The following is a 22,501-nucleotide window of genomic DNA, read 5'->3' on the forward strand; positions in this document are numbered from 1 at the left end:
AAAAGACTGTGATTTCAAACTGAAGTCAGGCTGTGAGTTTCATGCTCTCATTTCTGTTGAAATTCTTTGTTGGTTTCCAACTATAACCACTGAGTTGTTTCTTTGTTAATAGAGGTTAAAAGCCAAAATGCCATATGGCAACAAGAAGTTCCTTGTTATTCCTTTTGGTCTAAGTGTGCTGGTGCTTTGACCTCCAGCACCAACAGCCAGAGGGCAGAATCAGAGGTGTCTTCTATGCTGTGACTTAGAGTTTTGATCCCTTTCTGCAGTAACTTCTGACCAATTCTCATTTCTCACACCATGTCTGTACGGGCTGACTTTACATCAGCTGTAATGAGCTAAACATGTGACTGATAAAATAATTACTTTTCTGTGAGTCATACCATATGTTCCTCTTTCTCTACCACCACAATTCTGGTCATTCTTTTCTATGAGTTATTTTACCTTTCCTGCATCATCCCCTCTATGCCACCAGTTTGCTTTCCCTTGCAGCCATCCATCTCTTTACAGATAATGCCTTGTGCTGTTGGGTGGGCTTTCATCACATCTACCTGTATCCTCAGCAAATTACTGCAGCCCAGCTCTGCCCATGAAATGTGTTTGAATCTCAAAGTCACTCCCCCTTTGGGTACATTCTTCTCTTATTTATTTACATTGGGCTCTGATTTCACATCCAGATTTTAACACCCTTAAAATGAGGAGGTTGCAATATATGGTGATGTGGTTGAATTTATTATGGCAATGTGTATGTTATCAAATCATTTAGGAACAAGGGATTATTTTAGAAATTAAAAAGTGAGAGCCAAAGGTAACTTATGACTTGGCTAAGCAAGCCTGGGTGAGGTCATGAGAGGAGAATGAAACTTTCTTTGGACATTTTCAGGAATAGTAGTGAACTGTAGCTATAACTTTAGTAGAATGGATTCAAGGCAGACAAGAAAAACAGGGTGAATAGAAGAAAAATCTCTGTGGACTTACTATCTCACAAACTAATCTCTGAGAACTCTGTTCTTTGTGTCTTTAAAAATGTATTTGAACCAAAGCATAATCACACATTAGAGGGAAAGTGATGGGAATAACCAAGAAGGGGTTTTCCAGATGAATCTTTGTTTATTTCTTTATTAATCTTGAAGGCAAGGACTTTCTTCAGTTTGTTAGGTGTGCCTGTTAAAATGCTAAATATGCGTGTGTGCATTAATCTACCTAGTAATCTGTTTTTTCACTGGTGGGGGGAGCACAGGATACATCTACTGACTTTTGTCCTTTCATTCTGTCTTCCCTTGTGTTCAGTTCATTGAAGTCTCTAAACAAATATATCCAGTAACCACTCCTTAATTCTAGAGGAATTCACTGAAACAGAGCTGTGTTTATAAGTCTCTGATTGCAAAGTGAGACACCATTTCACAGCTCAGTGCTAACTAGATGGCCACACTCTGCCAATGTTGAAATAGGACAGAGAAATGAGAAGCTGGTTTAGAATTATTTCATTATTGCACATGGATAAAACAGAAGATAAGAGTTTGGGTTTTGTTCTTGGTTTTTTTTCCTTACAGAGTAGTGATGCAGTATGATTAAGGCCATAATGTCCAAAGTTTAGTTGAGGTCACTGCTGTGCCTCACTGGAGCAAGGATCTCTGTTTTGGCTTCCTGTGTTAGGGCTGTTTCTGTAAGAATATTTCTCCCTGTCTCTCCTGCCAAATTATTTGCTGGAAATAATATCAACATAAGATACTGAAAGGTGTTGATTGGACTCTTGACTATTGTGGAGCTATCAGGACAGGAAGTAGGATGGAAAGAATTCAGGTTAAAGTCCTTGAATCCCCACATCTCCCGCAGCTGATTTAACTATGAAAATTAACAAAGGGTCCAAGGGAGTTGTCTTAGTCTTGTGAAGTCACATTTTTTCATAAACCAACAGGATATTTAATAAAAAAATTCCAAATTTCTCTAAAGTGTAGATGTTTGCTCTAGCAATAGCAGAGCTGGCAGTTGGAGAGTTTCATTTAGCTTGCCAAATGACTGGTAGTACAACAGTGCCTTAAAGCTTCTAATTAACAAAATACATTTCTGACACAATTCCAGTCACTTCTGGACATTTCTGGTCACTTCTCAGCTGCTTATGTTGAGCCACTGTGGTGTAAAGGAGTCTCTGCTCAAGACAGACTGAGAGTTGTGGTTGTTCAGCCTGGAGAAGGCTGCAGGGAGAACTGAGAGTCCCTTCAGTGCCCAAAGAGACTTTGAACAAGGGCCTGGAGGGGCAGGACGAGGGGGAATGGCTTCACACTGACAGGGTGGGTTTAGAAGGGATATTTGGTAGAAATTCTTTACTGTGGGGGTGGTGAGGCCCTGGCACAGGCTGTGAATGCAGGCTGGATGGAGCCCTAGGCAACCTGCTCTACTGGAAGGTGGCCCTGCCCGTGGCAGTTGGGTTGGAATGAGATGATCTTTAAGATCCCTTTGAACCCAAAATGTATGATGTATGATTCTGTGCTGGTTCCCCGAGTCACAGCCATTTGTCATTGTAGAGCACAGATCCAGCACCTCCAGCAGGCACAACATTCAGCTCCAGACCTTTTATCTACATTTGTTTTCGCCTTTCTTTTCTTTTTTCCAGTTACTCTTCACATAGATTCTTGGCTTCCCTTCATGTCTTACCCTCTCTGTTCTCCAGGACCCTCCAGAACCAAATAAATATTTTGTATTGCAGGGAAAAGCTTCTGAGGGAAGCTCAATACAACTCATTAGTAAAATCATCTTATTTTCTAATGATTCTCAAGAATTGTTGTTCTGTTTTTAACCAAGACCGAAGTCCATCCTTAGGTTGGCACACTGCTTGGAAAATATCAGGCCAAACATCTCAGTTTTGGCAAAGTGATAAATAATTGAACTCATTCCCCCTGCTAATTAGTTCATTACTGTAACGCAGCCATCTCTGGAGCAGTGGGTGTAGCTCTGAGAGAACAAAGATGTGCTGTGAAACCCAGCAGGGCTGGGGAAGGGATTGCTGGGTGAGGAACAGTTTTGCAAGTTTTTGCTCTCCCAGAAGTGCTGGGAAAGGTTAAGGAATCCTGCAGAAACCCTGGGACCTTGAGACTTGTGCAGGGTAGGGAATGGAGCAGGGAAGCAGTGCCAGCAGCAGTGATCTGGAGCTCTCAGTAGGCATAGCAAGCCTTGCTCACCTGCTGAAAAGGAGGAAAATTGTGTTTTCCTGTTCCATTTCATGGCTGGAACGGTTAAAGGGTTAAATTCTTCTGAAGTAAGGCTAGGAGGGGTAGGCATGATGATATTGGGAAACGTTTATGACTTTGCACAGTTGAGCTTTTGTTTTCTCACATTTTATTCCTTAAAAAAAAAAAGAAAAACAGGGGCAGAGAAAGAAGCCTGGCTGCTGCTTTAAACTTGTTATCAGTCAGGAATTAGAGAGAGAATGTGGGTGAAGGGATCCTTTGGGCAGGCTTCGGTTCATGTGGCTCCGCAGAGCTTTGAACTGCATCAGATGCTCCAGGGCAATTAAACACACAGGACTTCCACCCTTAAAGAAAGGCACAGAAGGGAGTCTCCTGTTTTCTGTGCTGGTAATCAGCAAGAGGAGAGAAGAATGTGTAAACGAAGAAGGAAAAATGGTGCAGTTGGACAGAGGATGTCAGACCCCAGCAGGATGCCTGCTCGAGTTGCATCTCAATAAATAATAAGCGCTTGTTATGCTAATAGTCGCTATTTCCAATGACATGATTTGCATACGGATCATATGCATGTTAATTACGCTGTGCACATAGTCAGTAAGCACATCTTAGGTCTTGTCTTCAAGCATTTTCATGTGTAAAATGATGCAGCATGGAAATGAATATTGCAAGGTTTTCACGTGCAAATAAATAGGTGATAGAATAAAGAGCCAGACAGCCCCCAGATAAGCAGGAATACCAGGGGCAGTTGTGGAAGAAGCCCAGGATTAGTGTCACTTCTGGCTCTGACAACATCTGTCCTTGCACCTGATAGTAAAGAAAATAAAATGAGACAAAAGGTTGCATGATAATAATTAACCCCTCGTTGGTTAATTACTAGGTGCATGTTTGTGAACACTGCTGTACCTTTTACTAGAACAAAGAATTTAGTAGTTTTATTCTGACTTGGGCAGGCAAAAGGTGGGACCTGGCTCTTTAGAGAGTTGGGATCATATGGGCAGAGTTACTCCCTGGAAAAAAATGCTTATATGGTTATGTGGCATTCCAGACTAAATATTTAACACAGTTCATAAGGTATATAATAGAAATATTTATTTACCTGTTAGGAAACGGTAAGAATATAATCCAAAAGTTCATTGCCAGGTTAATTTTTCATGTATCAGATAACGATGTCAGGCATCAGATAATTGTGCCCTACAAGGCACAGGCGTTTGGAATGAGTGGCTCTGTTTCAAAAGAAACCAGCTGCTGCATGCACTAGCTCGCCATGTCACTGTTCAGGTGTTATTGCCATCAGTTTTCCCACTCCTACTGCAGTCCAAATGTGTGTATCTTCCGGTCAAGCTTCATTGTTATGTTTGCAAGAAGAGTGTTTTCTCTATGTGCAAGTGATCTCTGAGCAATGGAACTGGTGGAGAAATTTAAAGTTGACCTTTTGCTCAAAGCAGGTCTGCCCGCTGAATTTTTCTGCAGTCAAGTGTGTGTGTGTGTGTGTGAAGCTGCTGGTAGCTCTCTGAAATGGAGCTAATCTGAAACACCATTTCAGGTGATTTTCAGCAGATTTTATTAGTGCTTAGCTGAGGTCAGAAGTTCACCTGGGCGAGTTGTGATTACCACAGGTGTTTATGAGATAAGGAGTTTCATGGAGGACACACCTCTAATCGGGCTGCACGTTTTAAATATGAGTTTAAATTTAGTGCCTTATCGTTTACGCTTGGGCTTTTTTTGCTGCTTAATTAAGAATTTCTATTCTGTTCCTAGAGCAATTAGTCCATAAGAGTTATTAACGTTTTAAACAATACCCGAGAGCTAGGAGAAAATTTTGTTTGAATGTATGCACTGGTTAGAGCTGCTGTCTTGTAGGTAAGTGGTTTAATTCAGTTAATTTTGTGTTAGGAAAATTATAAATTTAGAAAAAAGCATAGTTTACATAACCAGGTATAGGTAACAGTGGCAGGGAGAGAAATGTCCAAAAATTCTATATTGTGTTAAGAGTCTACTGTGAATTTGGAATGGCAAGTTAGTCTATTTGATGGACAGAAACAATAAAAATAAGAAAAGAAACAATTCACATGAAAAAGCACATTCAAAGGGTGGAATTACTTTGCAGAGTAACCTGAGAAGGAGTGATGTCTTTTGCCTCAGATACAGTGTATGGAACATCCTAGTGTTGTATAGGTAGAGTAGATCCCTTTGTTTTATAAGAAAAAAAACACAAATGGACTCTCAAAAATAAAGGAAAATATTTTTTTGTTGAAGTTGAGAGTTTGTGTCTTTGTTCTTTCAGATGATGCAGTTGAAGTGTTTATATGGTTTGAATGTTTATAGACTCAGTGATACAGAGGGTTTGCAAACACTACAATGATACTAGCTTAATTTGGTGGTGGTATTTTCATTAGAATAAATGAGTTTACTTTTCTCTTTTTTTTTAGTGGGACGTGCAAGCTTTACAACATCCACAGCAACAATAAACAACTGTAAATTCAGTGATAGCTCTAATTAGGGGAAGGCTGAAGCAATTAAGATGGGTAAACTCCATTGATCATAACTGAACAAGATACATAGAGATGGCAGCAGTGGTTTTACAGTGGGTGCCCTGACATGGTTAATGACTGCTATTGATTTTACATTAATGATTTTAGTATTTTGTTGGGGGAGTGTGGGTAGGAAGGTTAAATCAAATTTTATAGAGCTTCTCAAAACCATACTACAACCACTTGGAAAGCTGCTTGTTCAGCCAGAAATATCTAATTCTTTAGACACCACACATGGCATGTCCTTCTTGGGCCTGAATGCATCCTCTGACACAGCCCTGTACCTGCTGGCCAGAACAGAACCTGTAATTTTCTCTCTTTCTGAGCTGTTCTCTGCCTCACTGCTCCTAGATGATGATTTGTTTAGCTTTCCTATCTGTTTCTGTTCTCCATTCTATTGCTTGTTGACACAGACATGATGTTAGAAAGCTCAGACAAAGAACTGTAAATGATATATGGACATCTGTCATAGATTCACCCCAAAGCATTTTTTCAGAATCCTGAGGAAAAGAATTCATGCCAGCTGCACTGTGTTTATAATTCCATTTGGTAGGAATCTTAATGGTTGCAGGAGACAGTTAAGTCTTAGAACATGTTAGCAGTTCCTGTTACTCTATTGAGCAGTCGAGATTGGAAGAATTAAGTTTTTTTTCCTTAGTGGCATATGTGTTAAAGTCTTGCTTGGCAGTGTTATGTTCTTCAGAAAGAGGACTGATTTTTGTAGTTTTGAGAGGGAAATAAAGAAAACAGCATTTAAAACAGTGGGAGTGATACATCATTCTTGTGTTTCACCATATTAACTGTGTTTTAAGATCAGGGGTTTTTTTCATTTTATATTGACTGTTCTTACTAATGGGCTGTTTGTCTTAGGTATTTTTAGTTGGGTTTGTTTATTTGTTATATCTGCAAATGTTAGCATAGAAATCAGATGCAAAAGCAAATACATGTATATATAGTTCATATGTTGGGACTATTTCTCACTCAAGTTTGAGCCTTGGTGATGTATTTAAATATAGAAACATTTTGGATCATCCAAGTATAACCCTTTGGATTGAACATTCATTTGGAATTCCTCTCAGATAAGAATATGCAAGCTAAATTGCTCTTCAGGATCCCTCATTTTTATTGGATTTTCTCCAGCTCCCTGCCTTTCTTTTTCTTTCTAGAAAGTGGCCATTTGTATTTTTCACTCTGATGTGTTTATTCATTTGAAGTGGGCATGGTGAAAAGTATGCCTCACAACTGTGTCAACACAAGTGCTCCATGGAGGCTACTGGCATTTTTTAAAGCAATCTTTGAAGTACATGTTAAAATGTTATTAAACCATTTTTAATCATACTTCACACACACACAAATAGTTTTTTTTTTTCTCCATCAGGCATGGATCTCACCTTGTTGGAGGAAGCTGGGGTGTTCCTTAGTGATTGCTCAGTGAAAAGCAGCTCCTTGGAGGTGGATGTTACATCTATCTCATCCTGTGCAATATTTATTAAAATTACCCTGTATTTGAGTTTTCTGGTCAAATTCAGAGTCTCCTGAGGGTCAGAATCCCCTTTCCCTAGAAATCTCCTTGCCCAGTTCCTGTGCATTACAATACATGCCCCTGCACACACTGATGGTTCCTTTGTACTTTCTTCTGTGTGATACCATCTGAGTGATTTAAACAAAACCCTAAAGTATTCTACATTTCATGTGTTCACTTATAAAAATAAATAAATCCACACAGCACCACCATAATATAATTGTCTGCTCTTGGGAAAGCCTGAGGCAACAGAGGATTCTTCCCATTAAAATTTAAGGATGTGAGGAGTGTTTCAGTGCAGATATCTGTCAGTCTCCAAATTCAGTTGCCCCTGAAGAATAAGGGGAATTTAAAAATGAAGCTTCCTTTTCCAGTCCTACTTTTCCTGTCTTCCAAGCTCCCTTTGGAACATCACTGAAAACCCACAGGGTTGTAGCAGCCAGGGTTTATTTTCTCCTGTATCTCCTCCCGAGGGTTTATGTTGCTGCCAGTGTTCCTCTGGTTTTAGGCAGAAATACCTTCCTAGGGTTAGCAATTACACATGACTTCAGTAAGTTGGGGCTTCTTTGGTTTTGTTTGATTTTTTTTTTTTTTAAATTAACACAAAGGTCATTTGTTTAGGTAGTTACATAGAGTTTTAGCCCTGAAGTATCATGTGTAAGAGTTGTAATGGTGCAGTAGTGCTGCTTTTATTTTCTCATTTCAATCAATGAAAGTACTCTATAAAGGTGTAGTTTTGTTCCATGTGCTCTAGTTCAAAGGACAAACGTGTGTTCAAAAGCGTGTTTGAGTCTGTTCAGAATATTTTGGTGTTACAAATGTTGTTTTTTTTTTTTTTTTTATTTAAATCATCTTAATGTCCTTTAGGAGGAAAGAAATGAAAAAGAAATCTTAAAAAATTGCTGTTGAGATTATTTTGAGACGTTGGCTTACCCAGTGCTAATGGAGTCTCTTCCAGGGCAGGATGTGGCAGGTGCCCCATGCCACATCCAGCAGATTCCAAAGACTGTGAAATGGGATGTCTTTACAGCCTCTGCTGCTTGTGTCACTTTTGTAATTGTTCCAGTTATCAAATGAAGGCATTTTATAAGGTCCTGATAGATTTCAGCTACTGAGAAACAAAAATAAAAAGGATTTGACATATTGCAGTAAACCCACAACTTTCAGGCATTTTTGTGTTCTCCAAGGAAATATTGGAAATGCAGCAAGATTTGAGCTGCCTTAACCTAGAATGCAAACCTGTCATTGTGGGTTTAGGCCTTTGCAAATAAAATGGAACGAGGCATTTCTTTGATAATGCCTTTTTTGTTTTTCTGCAAGCAGATTTAGTTCAGTTCTGACCAGGATCACAGTTGTGCCTGAGGTTAATGTGAATAACACACGGGTGTGGGGGTAAGGAACAAGGGATTGGAGTTGCACTGATTTTATGGCACTGAGTATTAGGACACTTCTCAGCCTTTTCTGAGCAGCTGTTCTTTTAGGTAAATTAATATGTGGGGTCTCTTTACTTCTCCCCAACTTTAACTACCATAAAAGAACTTACTGTAAAGCTGTTCACAGCTTATCTCACCCCATTGCTATGTGAAACTTCTAACACAAATGCTTTTGTACACTGCAGCCATAACACACTAATCTTCTGAACTTCCTGACCCATAAAACTCTGATTATTGCTACATGTAAAATTCATCTGGAAATATCCCTCTGTATTTAGTGTTATGGGTATTACATTGCAAAATCCCTCCTTTGCAGTGGAGGGACTGCCAGGGAAGGGAAGGACAATGGGGCTGTAGATGGTGTGAGTGTATTTCTGTACCTTAATATTGTGAATTTGGCTTTATTTGGAGTGGGGGAGCTGGTCATTCAACAGATGCCGTGTCCTGATATTTTCTTTTCTTCTTTGTCCCTAGATTACAGTTTCAGATTTTTTTTTTTTAATTAGACTATTTCTGGCTATTCTTACTTGCCATTAGCAGTGGATCAGTCACTAATTTCCTATACAGCTGCATGGGCAGATAATTAAGAAACATCACTTATGAGAGGTATTTGGAGGAAGACAGGAAGGGTGTTAGGGATAAAAAGAAAGCTTTACTGTTGCAGTTGTGATTCTTTTAAGTGCCTGTCATATCTGAGAGTTATCTCTGCTCGCTCTTCAGCAATTAAAGTAAGGAATGAGAAGCAGTTTGCAGGATTCTTTGATAAAGGATAGCAGTTAAAATTCACCAGAGGCAAAAAAAGAGTAATAACAGTCCATGAGGATCTTTTCCCTCTTTTTTTATGGATAATACATAGCTTTCTTTAAAAAAAAGCCATGTGATTCTTGTCTAATCTTCAGCAAAAATAGTGACATCAGCAGCTTTGCATTTGTACATGTGCACACCACAAAGGGGGTGGGCTGGCTGCACTCGAAGGTGCAAATGAACCAAAAAGCACAAAAATCATGTTTCTGCCTTTTTTCATCACCAGACTAACATCATGTAGGTAATCATCCAGCTGAAAAAGAATCTAAAAATTTTTAAAATTAAGCGAACAGGCCTTTTTAATTTTGAACCACGTTTATGTTAAATGATGCTTTTCCCAAGCCGCTTTTATTATGAGCATTGTTTTAAATTGCGAGTTGTCACATCCACCAGCCTCTAAATTACCCGTCCTCTGAGTTGCCATAGTTACACAGTAGCCACTAAAATACAGACTCCAGCGTAGACAGGCAAGCTCAGACTACGACTCATTTATTTGAAGGTTTTGGCAGGCGAGTATCTCCACAAAGTCTTTGTTTTATAACCTTTGGATTCTTGCATTTTAACTCTTTCAACCAACATTACAGTGTTATGCTAAAAGGTATGTTCTATTTTAAACAAGGGTACTCAAGCTGAGTTAATAAATATATAATGGTATAGTTGACTTCTCACTAGTCTCTCCTACTCTTCTTTTTACTTTGGGGCTGAATGATCCATGATTTTCTTGAGGTGAGGCTAAGGCAGCAGCGTCATGTCCTCTCCATTTTCTCCATCCTAAAGACTTCCCATCTCCTTTCCAGAACAAAATCCCTTGCTGGTGATCTGACTGGCAACAGAAATTTATCCTGGCACTACTCAGCTGGTATGATTTCCCATATTAGAAAAAAAACAAAACAATCCCCCATGTTCATCAGAATGCACAGATCTGGGAAGACCCCTGTCAGAAAGAATTTATATTAGATTAAAGTTGTAGTTTTGAATGTTAACCACCAGAATTTTTTATCAACCAAATATTTCTAAATAGCCATCTCTATTGTATTTGAAATAAGGGGAAGTAATAAGCCCCCCTTACTCTACACTGCTAAATAAAGATGAGAGTCAGATTAATATTACATACCTTGTCTCAGTTTCTTAAGTTCTTTACTGGAGATACCAGTGGATAAATTGCTATTTTCTTTACCGTTCCTATTGAAAATGTTTTTCTATGCTAACACTCTCCTCCTCAAAAAAAATGAAAAAAATTTTTACCAGTATTCCAAATATTTTGTATTAAAACATTTTGGGTATGTCTCCTGCTACATTCACATAAAACAATCCTTGCTCCAGCAGTCCCATTGTTGAACCCCTGTATAAAAGCAGAGTGGGAGAGCTGCTTTTAGAGGTTGTGTTCTTTCAGCTGAGATCAAGCAGTGCCATTTAGTACCTCCAAGTAGAGGGCTGCTGACGGGAGCTTTTACTTGGTGGGATACGGTAGCTGAAGGAGGCACCAGCCTGCCTGGTTACTGCCATCAGGTTACAGCACTCACAGATGACCTAGTCCCAGCACAAAGTCTTGACCTCTCGCTTTTTCAGCACTTCAGAGGTTAATTTTGTTGAGGGATCAGATTTCTTTCCAGGGGAAGTTTCTGATGATCACCTTCTAGCTGGGTTTTACTTTCCAGTGTCTCTCAGAGCTGCTGTATGTGGAGGGCTCTGTTGGAAAACAACCTTGCTCCAACTTTTTTTTTCCAAGTCTCTTCCTAGATAGTCAAGTTACAGGCTGGTTTATTTAAGGGAGGGTACTGGATGGTAGCCTAATGAAGGTATCAACCTGCAAAATAAATCTGAGCCCCTTTCCTGGAATTCTTCATGGACAGCAAGGTGGAGAAGTGCTTTGGCTGGGGAATATTGCAAGGTAAGAGATTTTCTGCACTTTTGAAAGCACAGGAGTGTTTTGTGTTACACCTTTGAGTATGGAGGTTTAGCTTTGCAAATACTGGCAGCAGTGGAAACACATTAGATGACAGATAAATCTGAGCAGCTTTCTCCTGCAGTGTTTCTTTTCAATCACTGTATGCTGCATGAAATCAATACATTTTTAAGAGACTGAAAATATTTGAATAACCTGATAGAAAGTTTCCTATGTGAGAACTGACAGCTATTGCTGTTTGCTTTTTCTGGCTTAATTTTGTGATTCTGTGGGGTTTATTGATACTCAAAGGTTGCAATCTAGCCGGCTATCTTTCCACTAGTGTCTCAGGCTTTTAGCCTCAGAAAACTATGGGGCTTTGTTGTATTTTAGCACTGTAAGTCTGTTTTCTGTGCAAAGGAGGAACCTCTGTGGGAATGAGCTCACCCTGCAGGGAAACAAAGACGTGTGTGAGTCTGTTTCAGGCCAGATCCCAGCCCAGAGTGCACTTGCTTTTTAGTACATAATATCCAGCTCTTATTCTCACTCCTGTGCAAATTTCTGGTGGCTTCCTGATTTATCTGAGTAAGGTTGTAAGATCCCTTTCCTTTTTGTAGTTCCTTTCAAATAAGCCTAATTTTACAGGCTCACATGAACCAGGAGTTATTGGTGCTATCTAGAATGTTGCAGTTCTGCTAAGATAAAAATCTGCTTTCAGGATTGGTAGTAGCTGACATCTTCCATGCAGCAAAGAAGAAAATATTTTACTTGATTATGTGTCTGTTTGTTCTGTAAATCACTGGTGTGATAACAACAGTTGTTTTTCAGTGGTTTGGCTTCCTGAGGGATAATGCTGTGCCCTGTGATCAAATTAACACTTTTTTTATTGCCAAGTTCAGCTTTTATTTTAAGGCGTAGTTCAGCAAGCTGTCATGAGTTCAGAAAGACAAAATTTCTGTTGTTTTTCTCCTTTTTTCCTAATGGGAGAACCGTGTGCATTATCTTTGTCTCCATGTGCTCAGCTGCAGCAGATGCTGCTGTGAGACAGGAGCAGTTCTCTCGTGTGAAATGAGTTTTGCTGTGCACAGATTTTGGCCTTGATCAATTTATGTAGAAGCTTTGCAGGATCTTCTGAGTAGGGAAAAGCGTAATAGTGCCTGGGAATTGCTCTGAGTCTTTGTGCATATATGTCTTGTCTTCAGTTTGTGCCTGTGTGTTTCTTGCTTGGGGTTAGTCTGCAGACCTGAAAGATTTGCACTGGTGTCAGTGGTGGAGTTACAGTGCTAGGGTGGATTAAAAGAAGATGGGAAGAAAAGGAGCTGTATTCCACCTGCCAGCTGCAGCTCTTGGCTCTGGGGATGTTCAGTATCCACCTCCTCCTGGGTGATGATGTCCAGTGGTCCCAGTTGGTGACTTATTTTGGGCAGTGGGTGGCTGAGTGTCCCTGATCTGGAGGCAGATGGTGATGGGGCAGGTGGGTCCAGCCCCTTGAGTCTTTCAAAAGCACACTCAGCAGCAGGGAATTTAAATGCATCTTGTGTAGTTTTGTTTCCATACTGCCCTTCATTCCTTTCCTTCCTTATTTTTGTTACATCAGTCCTGTAGGAATTTGGCTAATATATTCTTCTTCTTCTCGGTGTTTAAGCCTGTTGTTATTATGTTTTGGAGCCTCTGGTTAAGCAGCTGCCAGGTACCAGTAACTGCTGGTGAGCTGCTGAGCTCTCACCAGCTCAGCCCAGTGCTCGAGGAGCTTGAGGTGGGTGTCAGACACTGTCACCGTGTTCGGTGGATGCTTCCCCCTTCTTTAAGCCTTAAATTGTGTCTTTGTATGAGGAGGTGATGTGATCCAGAGTATCTGCTTTAGGGGGAGAGCTAAGTAAGTAGTGAGACAGAAGTACTGGTGAGTAGGGTGGGGTAAGAAACCTGCACAATCAAGTCTTTGCTTTTCACAATTCTCTATCCCCTGGGCAGGTCACCTCCTCTGCCTGCCTGCAGTGAGGAAGTGTTTGGGCTGGGACCTCGCAGAGAGGGAGTTGGAGGCATATTGCAGTGGTGACCTACACCCAGATCTTTGCCAGGGGCCTCCTCCCCATTCCCTCATCCCCTCATCCCGGGGGGACTGCAGGGAGCTGGGGCAGTCCATCCCTGAGTCCACAGCCTGGGCTTGACCTCTGGGTTTGTTCAGTCCATTGCTGTCACATGGACACTTTACAGGGGTTTATTTTCTGGAAGGCATCTGGGGCTTTGTATGTAAACAAGGATTTCTGACTTTGGTTAGAATACTTTTCTCAGCACTTTTTACTGTCATGGAAACAAAGGCAGAACAAACAAAGCACGTTTTTCTTATGTGATGACTGAGATTTAACACTGACATTATTGTGATATGACGACCCTGATGTTGTTTCCAGCTTTCTTTGGAGTCATTGTAGTGACACAGATGACCTGGGATGAGCATCACTCAAATCATCCCTCCCTTCCAAAGCAGGAAGGTGAGAGGGCAGCTGGCCAAGGGGTGCTCTGTGCACCCGGTGTAGAGCTGCTCTGTAAACAGCTTTATAAACACTGTAAGTCTTCAGACAAAATAGTAGGTGGGGAAATACGGTTTATGGGTTGTGAGTGTGAGAGAAAGGGGCTGGCTGCTGGTTGTAGTATTGTACGCTAAATTTTGCAGACTTAGCTGGGAGTTCCTCCAGCACCTGGGTCACATGCAGTGCCTTGCTTTTCTCCCCTTCCCCGAGGCTGTGGAGGTACCAGAGGAACCCTGGTTGTGAACAATGGCCAAAAAAACAAGTTCCACCAGTCAGGCGTTTTGCAAGTGAATGCAGTTGTGCTGGCTGCTGGCTGGGGGACCCAGGGCTGAAGGGCACCAAGCAAAGTGTGCAGGTGAAGAAAAGGTTTTTGGAATTTCAGCTTCAGAGCAGGATGCAGTGAGTTTGGTGGAAATTCAAATCAGTTCATGAAAATTTAGGGTGTTCTAACTCCTTGAGATCAGGTGGATTTCTAGGAGGTCCTGTGTGTGTGTGTGTGTGTGTGTGTGTGCTCAGTTGTGTTCATATTTGTCAATGGCTTGGTCAAATTCCTGGTTAGATTTTAGGGGACAAAATAAAATCCAGTGTTATTTTTATAAGGTTATTAGCACTGATATAAGATTAAATGAAAAGAGCATGTGCAGTTTTCTTGCTTCTCCAAAACTTTTCTTACCCAGATTTTTCAACACTGAATAATTTTGTTCTGTGAGTTATTTCCTCTACAAATAGGTATTTTAAATGTAAATCCTGAAACCTTATCTTGGGTGAATTCTAAACAGAGCTTGACAGAAAGCTGCAGTTCAGCTTGCTGGCGGTTACCCCAGTAGTCCCTAAACATGAAAATGTCTGAGTAGCTCACAGCACACTTCCAGCACTTTAACTCTGCACCAAAAAATGTCATTAAAAGGATTAGATTCTGCTCCAGAAAGAATAACTGAAAAGGCTTTGTATTCTCTGTATTCATTTTTCCTGGTTTACTTTTCTTGGTCTGGATTTACTGAGTATTTCAAGGTAACAGTCCTGTCCCTGGGCTCCTCTTTTGGTAAGAAGCAAAGTAATTTATGTTAAAATACCTGTAAAAAAAGAGTAACTGGAGACATGAGGGAGGTAGGTGATTAATAGCAGTGTAAAACACATTAATTAAATTAACTTCTCTTGAACTAGATTTCCATCCATTCTTTTGGTTATGTTTCAGTTTCAGAACAGTTTGAAAGGAAAACTGTGCAAGGGTCTATGTGTGCTTGCTGCATTTCTGGCCCAGTTCTCACTACTGTAGGAAATCCCAGAAGAAAACAGTGGAAACTGCAGTATTTACTCTCATGTTATAGCACATTTAATTTTTCCTTTTAAATCTCTGAAGATGCTGTGAAGTTTCAATCATTTTGTACCTTAATCGTTTTTGTTGTTGTTGTTGTTCACCTATCAAGTCATAAATAGTTAAATTTTTAAATACAAGAGGATAATTGCCATGTTTCCACTTGAAATATTGTAGAGCCCCAAGGCCCTTTCTTGGACAAATGTATTTTTCAGCAGCTCATTGTAATTTTGGTTTTGAGTGAAGATCCAACAGAATTAAAATCCACACCGATCTGTAGAGAAAAGTGCATTTTCAGCCATCAACAATAGCTTTATTTGGAAGGATTTTAATGACTCCTTTGCAAAGGGGGATGATTTCTGCAGTGAGAGGGGCTGTCCTGAGAATCACAGAGTGACTTTGTGTGCTGTCCAAGTTGACAAAGAAGAGCCAATTCTGTGGATGATGATTATGCAAGATGGAAAAGTGCTGATAGACTGTGGAAAAATACAAGTCTGAGCCTAACAGCTTTACAAACCTGTTTGAAAAAGCAGCTTTGAGCAGTAGCAGTGTTGCATTAGGGTGAGCAGAGTGAGGTGGGGAGGCAGGGGAAGGTGCTTGGGGTGCTTGGTTTCATGGAGAGCAGGAGGCAGCATTGTGGGAGTTTTTAAGTGATGGCAGGGGTGAATTTTAAGTGGGTGGTTGTATAATTTTCATACCTAATACACTTCCAAGATGTTAATTTTTTTTTTTGCAATTTTCAGTAATCAAAGTAAAGTTTCAGGTGATTGATCAAATAAAAGGAAAGCCCAAACACTTCAGGTTATGGTTGAGTAGACTTTTGCTGACATCAGAAATTATTAATTGCACCAGCTAAATTACAAAGATGCTATCTTGGCTCTGGGAGCCAAGAGCACCATAATTAGGGTTGTTAGATGCCCCATTCTGCTTCCTCGCTTTTGACTTTAACCATCAAGGCACTGGATGAAGGTAAAAATGAACTAATTTATGTGAAGGGCTTGGGGTGGTTTCAAGAACAACGTGAAACCAATGTCTGTGTTTGGTGAGGGTCCCCTGGAGGAGCCAGAGCCTTAATCAGAATGTGTGGGTTCATTGCTTTACTTTTTAGCTGTGAATGTTGAGTGGTCATAAAGTGGCTTGTGTTGGCATCTAGTTTACAGAGTTCAGTGAATTCTACCAGCCCTCTCTAGTGCTATTTCAAAGGGCAGCATCAGTAATTGTTTATGTAGGTTTACAAAATTATTTTCAGTTTCTTAAGGTGTTTTCATGTTCTCTTACATGCTGTTGTTTTTTCTAGCTAGAGAGTGAGTACTCCCACCTTTCTACTGAAATGATATTTATTAAATAAAGCTAAAGCTATCTGGGTTTAGACAGATATGTGGGATTACATGTCCTACCTTGTCAGAGCACCTTGGGCACCAGTGTCACCAGCATGCTCACAAGAGCTGTGTTGCTTTGTTTGTGGCTCCCAAAATCTATCCAGACATCTATCTTCAGACCTCAGAACAGCTAATCTTTTTAAATTTAGTAACAGATTATAAGGTAAGCTTGAAAATACAGAGTTGGAGTAGTTCATAGTTTCCAGCAGAACATAAAGGACCTAAAGCCCAGGATAGCCTTGAGGAGAGGCCAGAGCTGTCAATGTATTCAGGTGCATGTTTCTACCTTTGTCCTCAGGCACATGTCCCAGTTCACAAGGGCACTCAAATATTTTCATAATGCCTTAGATTGCCCAACTGAAGCCAACAGGACTGGCTGATGCCAGAAAAACTACTTATGATTAACATTAAACACATTCTTTAGATGCTGATGAACGGGGGCCTATGGTAGTTTAAGAATTGTGAGTGCTTGAAAATAAAATATTTCAGTTTCTATACATTTAAGATAGGACTAGGAGTCACACAGAGGAAAATTTTACCCACTGCCATATCTCCTTAAGAAGGAAATGAAACAAACACAGAAGGCATTGGCATTGATGATATTATTACTGTTATGATTGTTATTTTATTATAGGTTCAGAAATAGATGATAGGTTTGTTGCTACATAAAACTTTGGAAAACAAGAAGTGTATTTTTTTTAATTCAGTAATTTTATTAAATAGTTTGTAACCTTATTTGTAGACTTACCTAGGAATTGTAATTGCTTTATGTGATAGGTTTGGAAAGAAAAATAAATATCAGTTATAGGACCTGTTTTCAAAACTGAAATTTAGAAGTAATATGGCTTTCAATATTTTGCCTTGTGATATTTAATTGCCTACTCTAAACAAAAAAGTGCTTCAAAGAAGTCTTTCAATCCTTTTCCAGTCTTTCAATTCCCCCCCAACATTTCTTGGCACGAGCAGCACATCTTTCATTCAGTTGTGGTGGAAAAGATTTTTCAAAACAGCATATAAAACTGGTGTGTCAAATCTGCCTGGCTGGCTGTCTCAAATTCAGGAGGTCTCACATTGTGACTTTTATTTTAACATGGATTTCTATTTTGTATTGCAGTGGATTCCCTTTTATCCAGGTGAAGGCAAATCTGGGAAAAAAATGTCTTTCCTTTGGATTGTAGCATCCCCAACACTGCAGACTGCAGCATTCCCTTCCAGTCATGAGAGCTGGAGTGTCTGCACTTTATCAAACAGCATTTGGAAAATCTTCTTGGAAATCCTGTAATTGGGACACTCCTGAAAGTCAGAGCTGGCAGGAGCGAGTTGTCATGAGCTGGAGAAAACCAGATGGAGACCCCAAGGCTCCATTAAAGAGAGCCTGTGGCAGGAGGCAGCAGTGTGTCCTGGTGTGTTCCTGTCCCTCCACATCCCTGTTCTCTGCCAGCAGAGCAGGGTGCCTGAGCATCCCAAATTTCCTTTCCTGGCTTGCTGGAGCTGTTGATCTGAGCTTATCCACAGGGATGTGGGAGAGGGGGCACAACTGACTGTGCTGACACACTGATGAGAGCCTTCACTGGGAACAGAGCAGTCAGCAAGGAGCAGCTGCCAGCAATAGCCCTTCCTGTGACATGCAGAGCAGGGTGTCCCCGTGGCCACACCTCATTTGTGGTTCACCAAATTGTGCTGCTCTTCAAGCTGTGCTCAGTTCCCTAAAAGGCCTTGTACAGATGTGGGCAAACATAGTACCCTCAAGTAAGAAAAAGGAATTAAAATTATTAAGCAGCATTAAAAGTCATGCAGGAAGATGTTTTGTAGTGCTAAGTGGGAAGAAATTAAATGCTCTCCATTTCAAAGCTGACAAAATTTATGTAGAAAGGCTATAGTAAATCAGTGGTGAAACTATGAATAAAGTTCAAGCAAATAGAGCTAGGCTGCCTTTCTTTACACACTTCTCTTAACGTAGATTAAGACAGTTTAGGTTTAAATGCATATATGAACTGCTCAGTATATTGGTGTGTAAATATAGCTGCTTTCACTGCCCAGCCAGAAACCTCATTGCAATCTCTTTGTTACAAGTTTGTAAAGCAAACAGAAATGCAACAGGGAGGAGAGTCAGGAGCTCCCAAAACCTGAAGCTGGGGTTATAAATAGCTAGAGAGCTGCCAGGTGATGAGCTCTTAATGCTTTGCAAATGACCTATGATATATATATACATATATATATATATATATATTTGCATTTCCAGCAATAGTTATCCAGTGGACTGAAATGTCTTCACAGATCTCCTTCCAGGACAGTATTTCCATCCCAGCTTCATTGTTCTTGGAGATGGAGTACTTGTAAGCCAGTTTATAAATCTCTTCCTTGAGCAGCTTACTTTTATAGGCATTTTATGAGTTGGAGCATCTGGCTCCATTTGTAGATCATTCTGATTCTTTCCATTCTAACACTCAAATTGCTTCAGGCAAGGCTTTTTTTTTTTTTTTTTTTCTGTGTGTGGTGCTTTGTTTGTCCTAAATTTCCAGTGACACGTTTCTCATTTACTGTAAAATGTTGAAGCTATCACATGGTGGAAGAAGAAGGTAGTCCTGAATAGTTGCTCTTCTTGAAAAGGGCAATGCAGTTATTTGCCATCTGAAAGACTGACCTTTTAGTTGCTAAAGTTTTCTGAGGCTGGTGATGCTGTTGATGGTAGATCCAGGTTGTTGCCCAGGTCTGTGGAACACCCAGGTACAAGAGGTTGCCTCAGGATGAATTTTTTTTTCCGTTTAAGTTCCATCTCTTAGCAAGTCAGTGCTATGGCTACTTGGAGATCACAGAATCACAGAATGATTTGGGGTGGAGAAGACTTTAAAGATCATCTTGTTCCATCCATGGGCTGGGACACCTTTCCCTATCCCAGGTTGCTCAGAGCCCAATCCAGCCTAACCTTGGACACTTCCAGGGCTGGAGCAGCCACAGCTTCTCTGGGCAACCTGTGCCAGGGCCTCACCACCCTCACAGGAAAAAAATCCCTGCTAATATCCCTTCATGCCACTACTTTCCCCTGCTCTGGGACTGCAGGCACACGTTTCAGCTGAGTCAGGAAGAGCTGTGTCACTGGTGCCTTGGCTTGGTGGTGGCATACACTGGCCCTTCTGGCAAACACAAGTGGGCTAAGGGTTGTAGAAATCATGCTCTTCCTTTCGAATGATGTCTTGTCTTTTGACCCTTATTTTCTCCCTCTGTTGTGCTTTTTCTCCAGCTGGGATGACAGCAGCTCTGTCAGCAGTGGGATCAGTGACACCATAGATAATCTCAGTACTGATGACATTAACACGAGCTCCTCTATCAGCTCCTATGCCAACACGCCTGCCTCGTCCAGAAAGAACTTAGATGCACAGGTAAGAGCTTTGGTTTATTCAAGTAACACTGATATTTATTATTTTCTCTGTGTAGGAGGCATAATTATTTTAGGCTGGCTGAACTTGAACACACAGCCAGCCTTCAGTATAGACAGTATCAATAGTGACCACCTTGTCATTCATGGCATTTACAAATATTTTTGTGGGTGGAACCTGTGGCATCTCTGCCATGGTGATGTCAAAACAATTGAGTCTTGCCTTCCTATAGGCTCTGCTGCACAGATAACAGATGTAAATGGGATTTTATAGAGATTTTTTTTTGGTCTAGAAAAGTTTACGTTTTTCTCTTAAGTAATAGAATGCAATAAAGTCAACGTGAAAGTTCAAAGGTTGTTTACTCTTTTATCAGAAAAGTAAGCATGCTATGCAAATGAAATGGATTTTATTAAATTTCCAGAGCTTTATTGTGTGTTACTGAAGGCTTTCTGTGTTTGGCAGTATTTCATAGGAGGATAAATTTTGCCTCCATCAGCAGGATAAATGTACATTTTGTGCTCAGGCACCACACATCCAAAGAGGATGGAACAAGTGAAGGCATCTAACAGTTTTTCATTGATCAAATAAACTGTAACACAGAGGTTTGCACTCATATAGACTGCTTTTTTTAACCTATTGCACAGGTTTTTGTTTGGGAAAGTGCAGGACTACAGAGTCCAGCTTTGTTCTCTGTACAGCCTGCTCAAGGGACTTGGGTGCTGTGTGCTGCAGCCACTGGGATGTGGTGACCTGGCAGTGCCACAGGTAGAGGAGAGGGATGTCAGTATGACCTGCTCCTCTGTTTCTTCCCTCTTTTAATCTTTTCCAGTCCTTTTCATCAGCGGATCCTAAATCAGTTTTTGACATCAGTTTTGATGCAGACGTGTGGTTGCTGTGAAGTATTGCTCTGTCTCCAGAGCTGTGGTGCAAGCACAGAGTAGTCTTTGTTCCCTTGCCATGCAGTGCATATTTGAGCCTACACAAAGGGTTTCCAGGTAGCCTCTGGTTGCCTATCAGTAACTGCACGGGCACTTGGAGCTGCTAATACAAGTCCCATACAAGCTGAGAGGGGTTAAAATCTATCAAGCATGTTTGTCAGTACCTGACAGAGAGTAAGATGGGCAGCTAGAAGTATTTTTTGACAATTGTTACTGTCTCAACATTGTAATACTGTTGGGGGGGGGGAAGGAAGACTTAAGGAGATGTGACTAAACATTAATCTAAGGGAAAAAAATAGAAACGCATATGACTTCTATCTTCTGATAGATCAGATTCTTGGAAACACCTCTGAGAGATCAAAATCGTGTTGACAAACTCCTCTTCCTCCTCCACAACTATTACAGTATCCAAGAGGGTGCAGACAGACACCAGAAGGAAAGCAGCTGGAGCTTGTTCAGGCAGTAGTGTGTAGTTGTTGGCAGAGGAAGCTAGGAGCAGAGAATGTACAAGTCGTGTTTGCAGTTTTTTGATGTGATGTGTGTCTCTGACCTGCTTCCCTCCTCAGTTTTCATGAATGACAATCTTTATTCCAGATATTCTGTTATCTGCAAATTGTTGCCCATAAAATAGTTCATTTTCAGTGGAACAGACTACCTGAATCTTGTCAGCCAAGGAAATGAAAGGAGCTTGGAGTGCTGAAATGCATAGCATGCAGAGTTAATTTTCTGCTGCCAATTGTAGACCTCAGAGCTCATGATGCAGAGAATGCTGCAGACACCTTTTCTGTCTTTCCTGAAGGACTTTGTGATGGTCAGTGCCCAGGTTTGCCTTCCCCAGGGTGGTGAGCCACAAAGGACTAGCACACATTTGCAGAAGGATGTGGGTTTCTTCTCAGGGTGTCCCTTGCCTTGGTTCTCCTAAACAGTAGGTGCTTTTGAGCTGCTGTGATTTTGTCACATCTCTTTGAGAGGGTACAGAAGTTGGATTTCATATAATTAAAGAGGGATCTCAAAGCTAATACATGTGCAGCTGGGAGTCCAGGCAAATAATGCAGCAACATCAAAGGGGGAGAGAGCCTGAACATGTCAGTGTCTGCTGATAAAATCAGGAACTCAGGCAGAATCATCTCTGCAAAGAAAGGCATAGTTGCAGTAGGAAAAAAATCTCTCTTGAGAAGCTGATTTTTGGAGCTGATGAGTACCCCATACTCCAGAAGCTATAGTTTCTTCATCTTTGAGAAACAGGACTTAAATATGATATTAACTCCATCTTCAGAGACATTCCTAGCTGTAGCCCATTTTTACAGCAATGCAGTGAAGATGTTTGCAAGTTGTTTTTGAACAAGCCAGTGATGAGAACCAGAATTTGCCTTACCATGTTCCCATGTCCTGCTGTGATTATGCCAAACCACTTAATGTACTTATATGAGTTTTGGCACCTTATTATTTTTCCTTTGTATTGCACAGAATTAGGTAAGTTGCCTTTATCACAGTACTACATACAGTGTGCTTTTAAAGTCACATCATATACATACTTTAAGGAGAAATTAAGACATATTGGGCATTTGAAAATAACTCTTTTAACTGAAATAAGATGGGAGAAA

General features: G+C 40.6%; 1 protein-coding gene across 3 annotated transcripts in view; it reads left to right on the forward strand.

The window, feature by feature from the left end:
* The window catches only part of NAV2 (neuron navigator 2), a 364,133-nt gene that overhangs the window by 293,570 nt on the left and 48,062 nt on the right, over positions 1–22,501 (forward strand). For all 3 annotated transcript variants that reach the window (XM_088175391.1, XM_088175389.1, XM_088175390.1), the window contains one exon: positions 19,824–19,962. In XM_088175391.1, coding sequence (XP_088031517.1) covers positions 19,824–19,962 — 139 coding nt within the window. The remainder of the gene's footprint in view (positions 1–19,823; positions 19,963–22,501) is intronic.

The sequence above is a fragment of the Sturnus vulgaris genome, chromosome 18 (genome assembly GCF_052056855.1).
Source record: "Sturnus vulgaris isolate bStuVul1 chromosome 18, bStuVul1.hap1, whole genome shotgun sequence".
NCBI lineage: Eukaryota > Metazoa > Chordata > Aves > Passeriformes > Sturnidae > Sturnus > Sturnus vulgaris.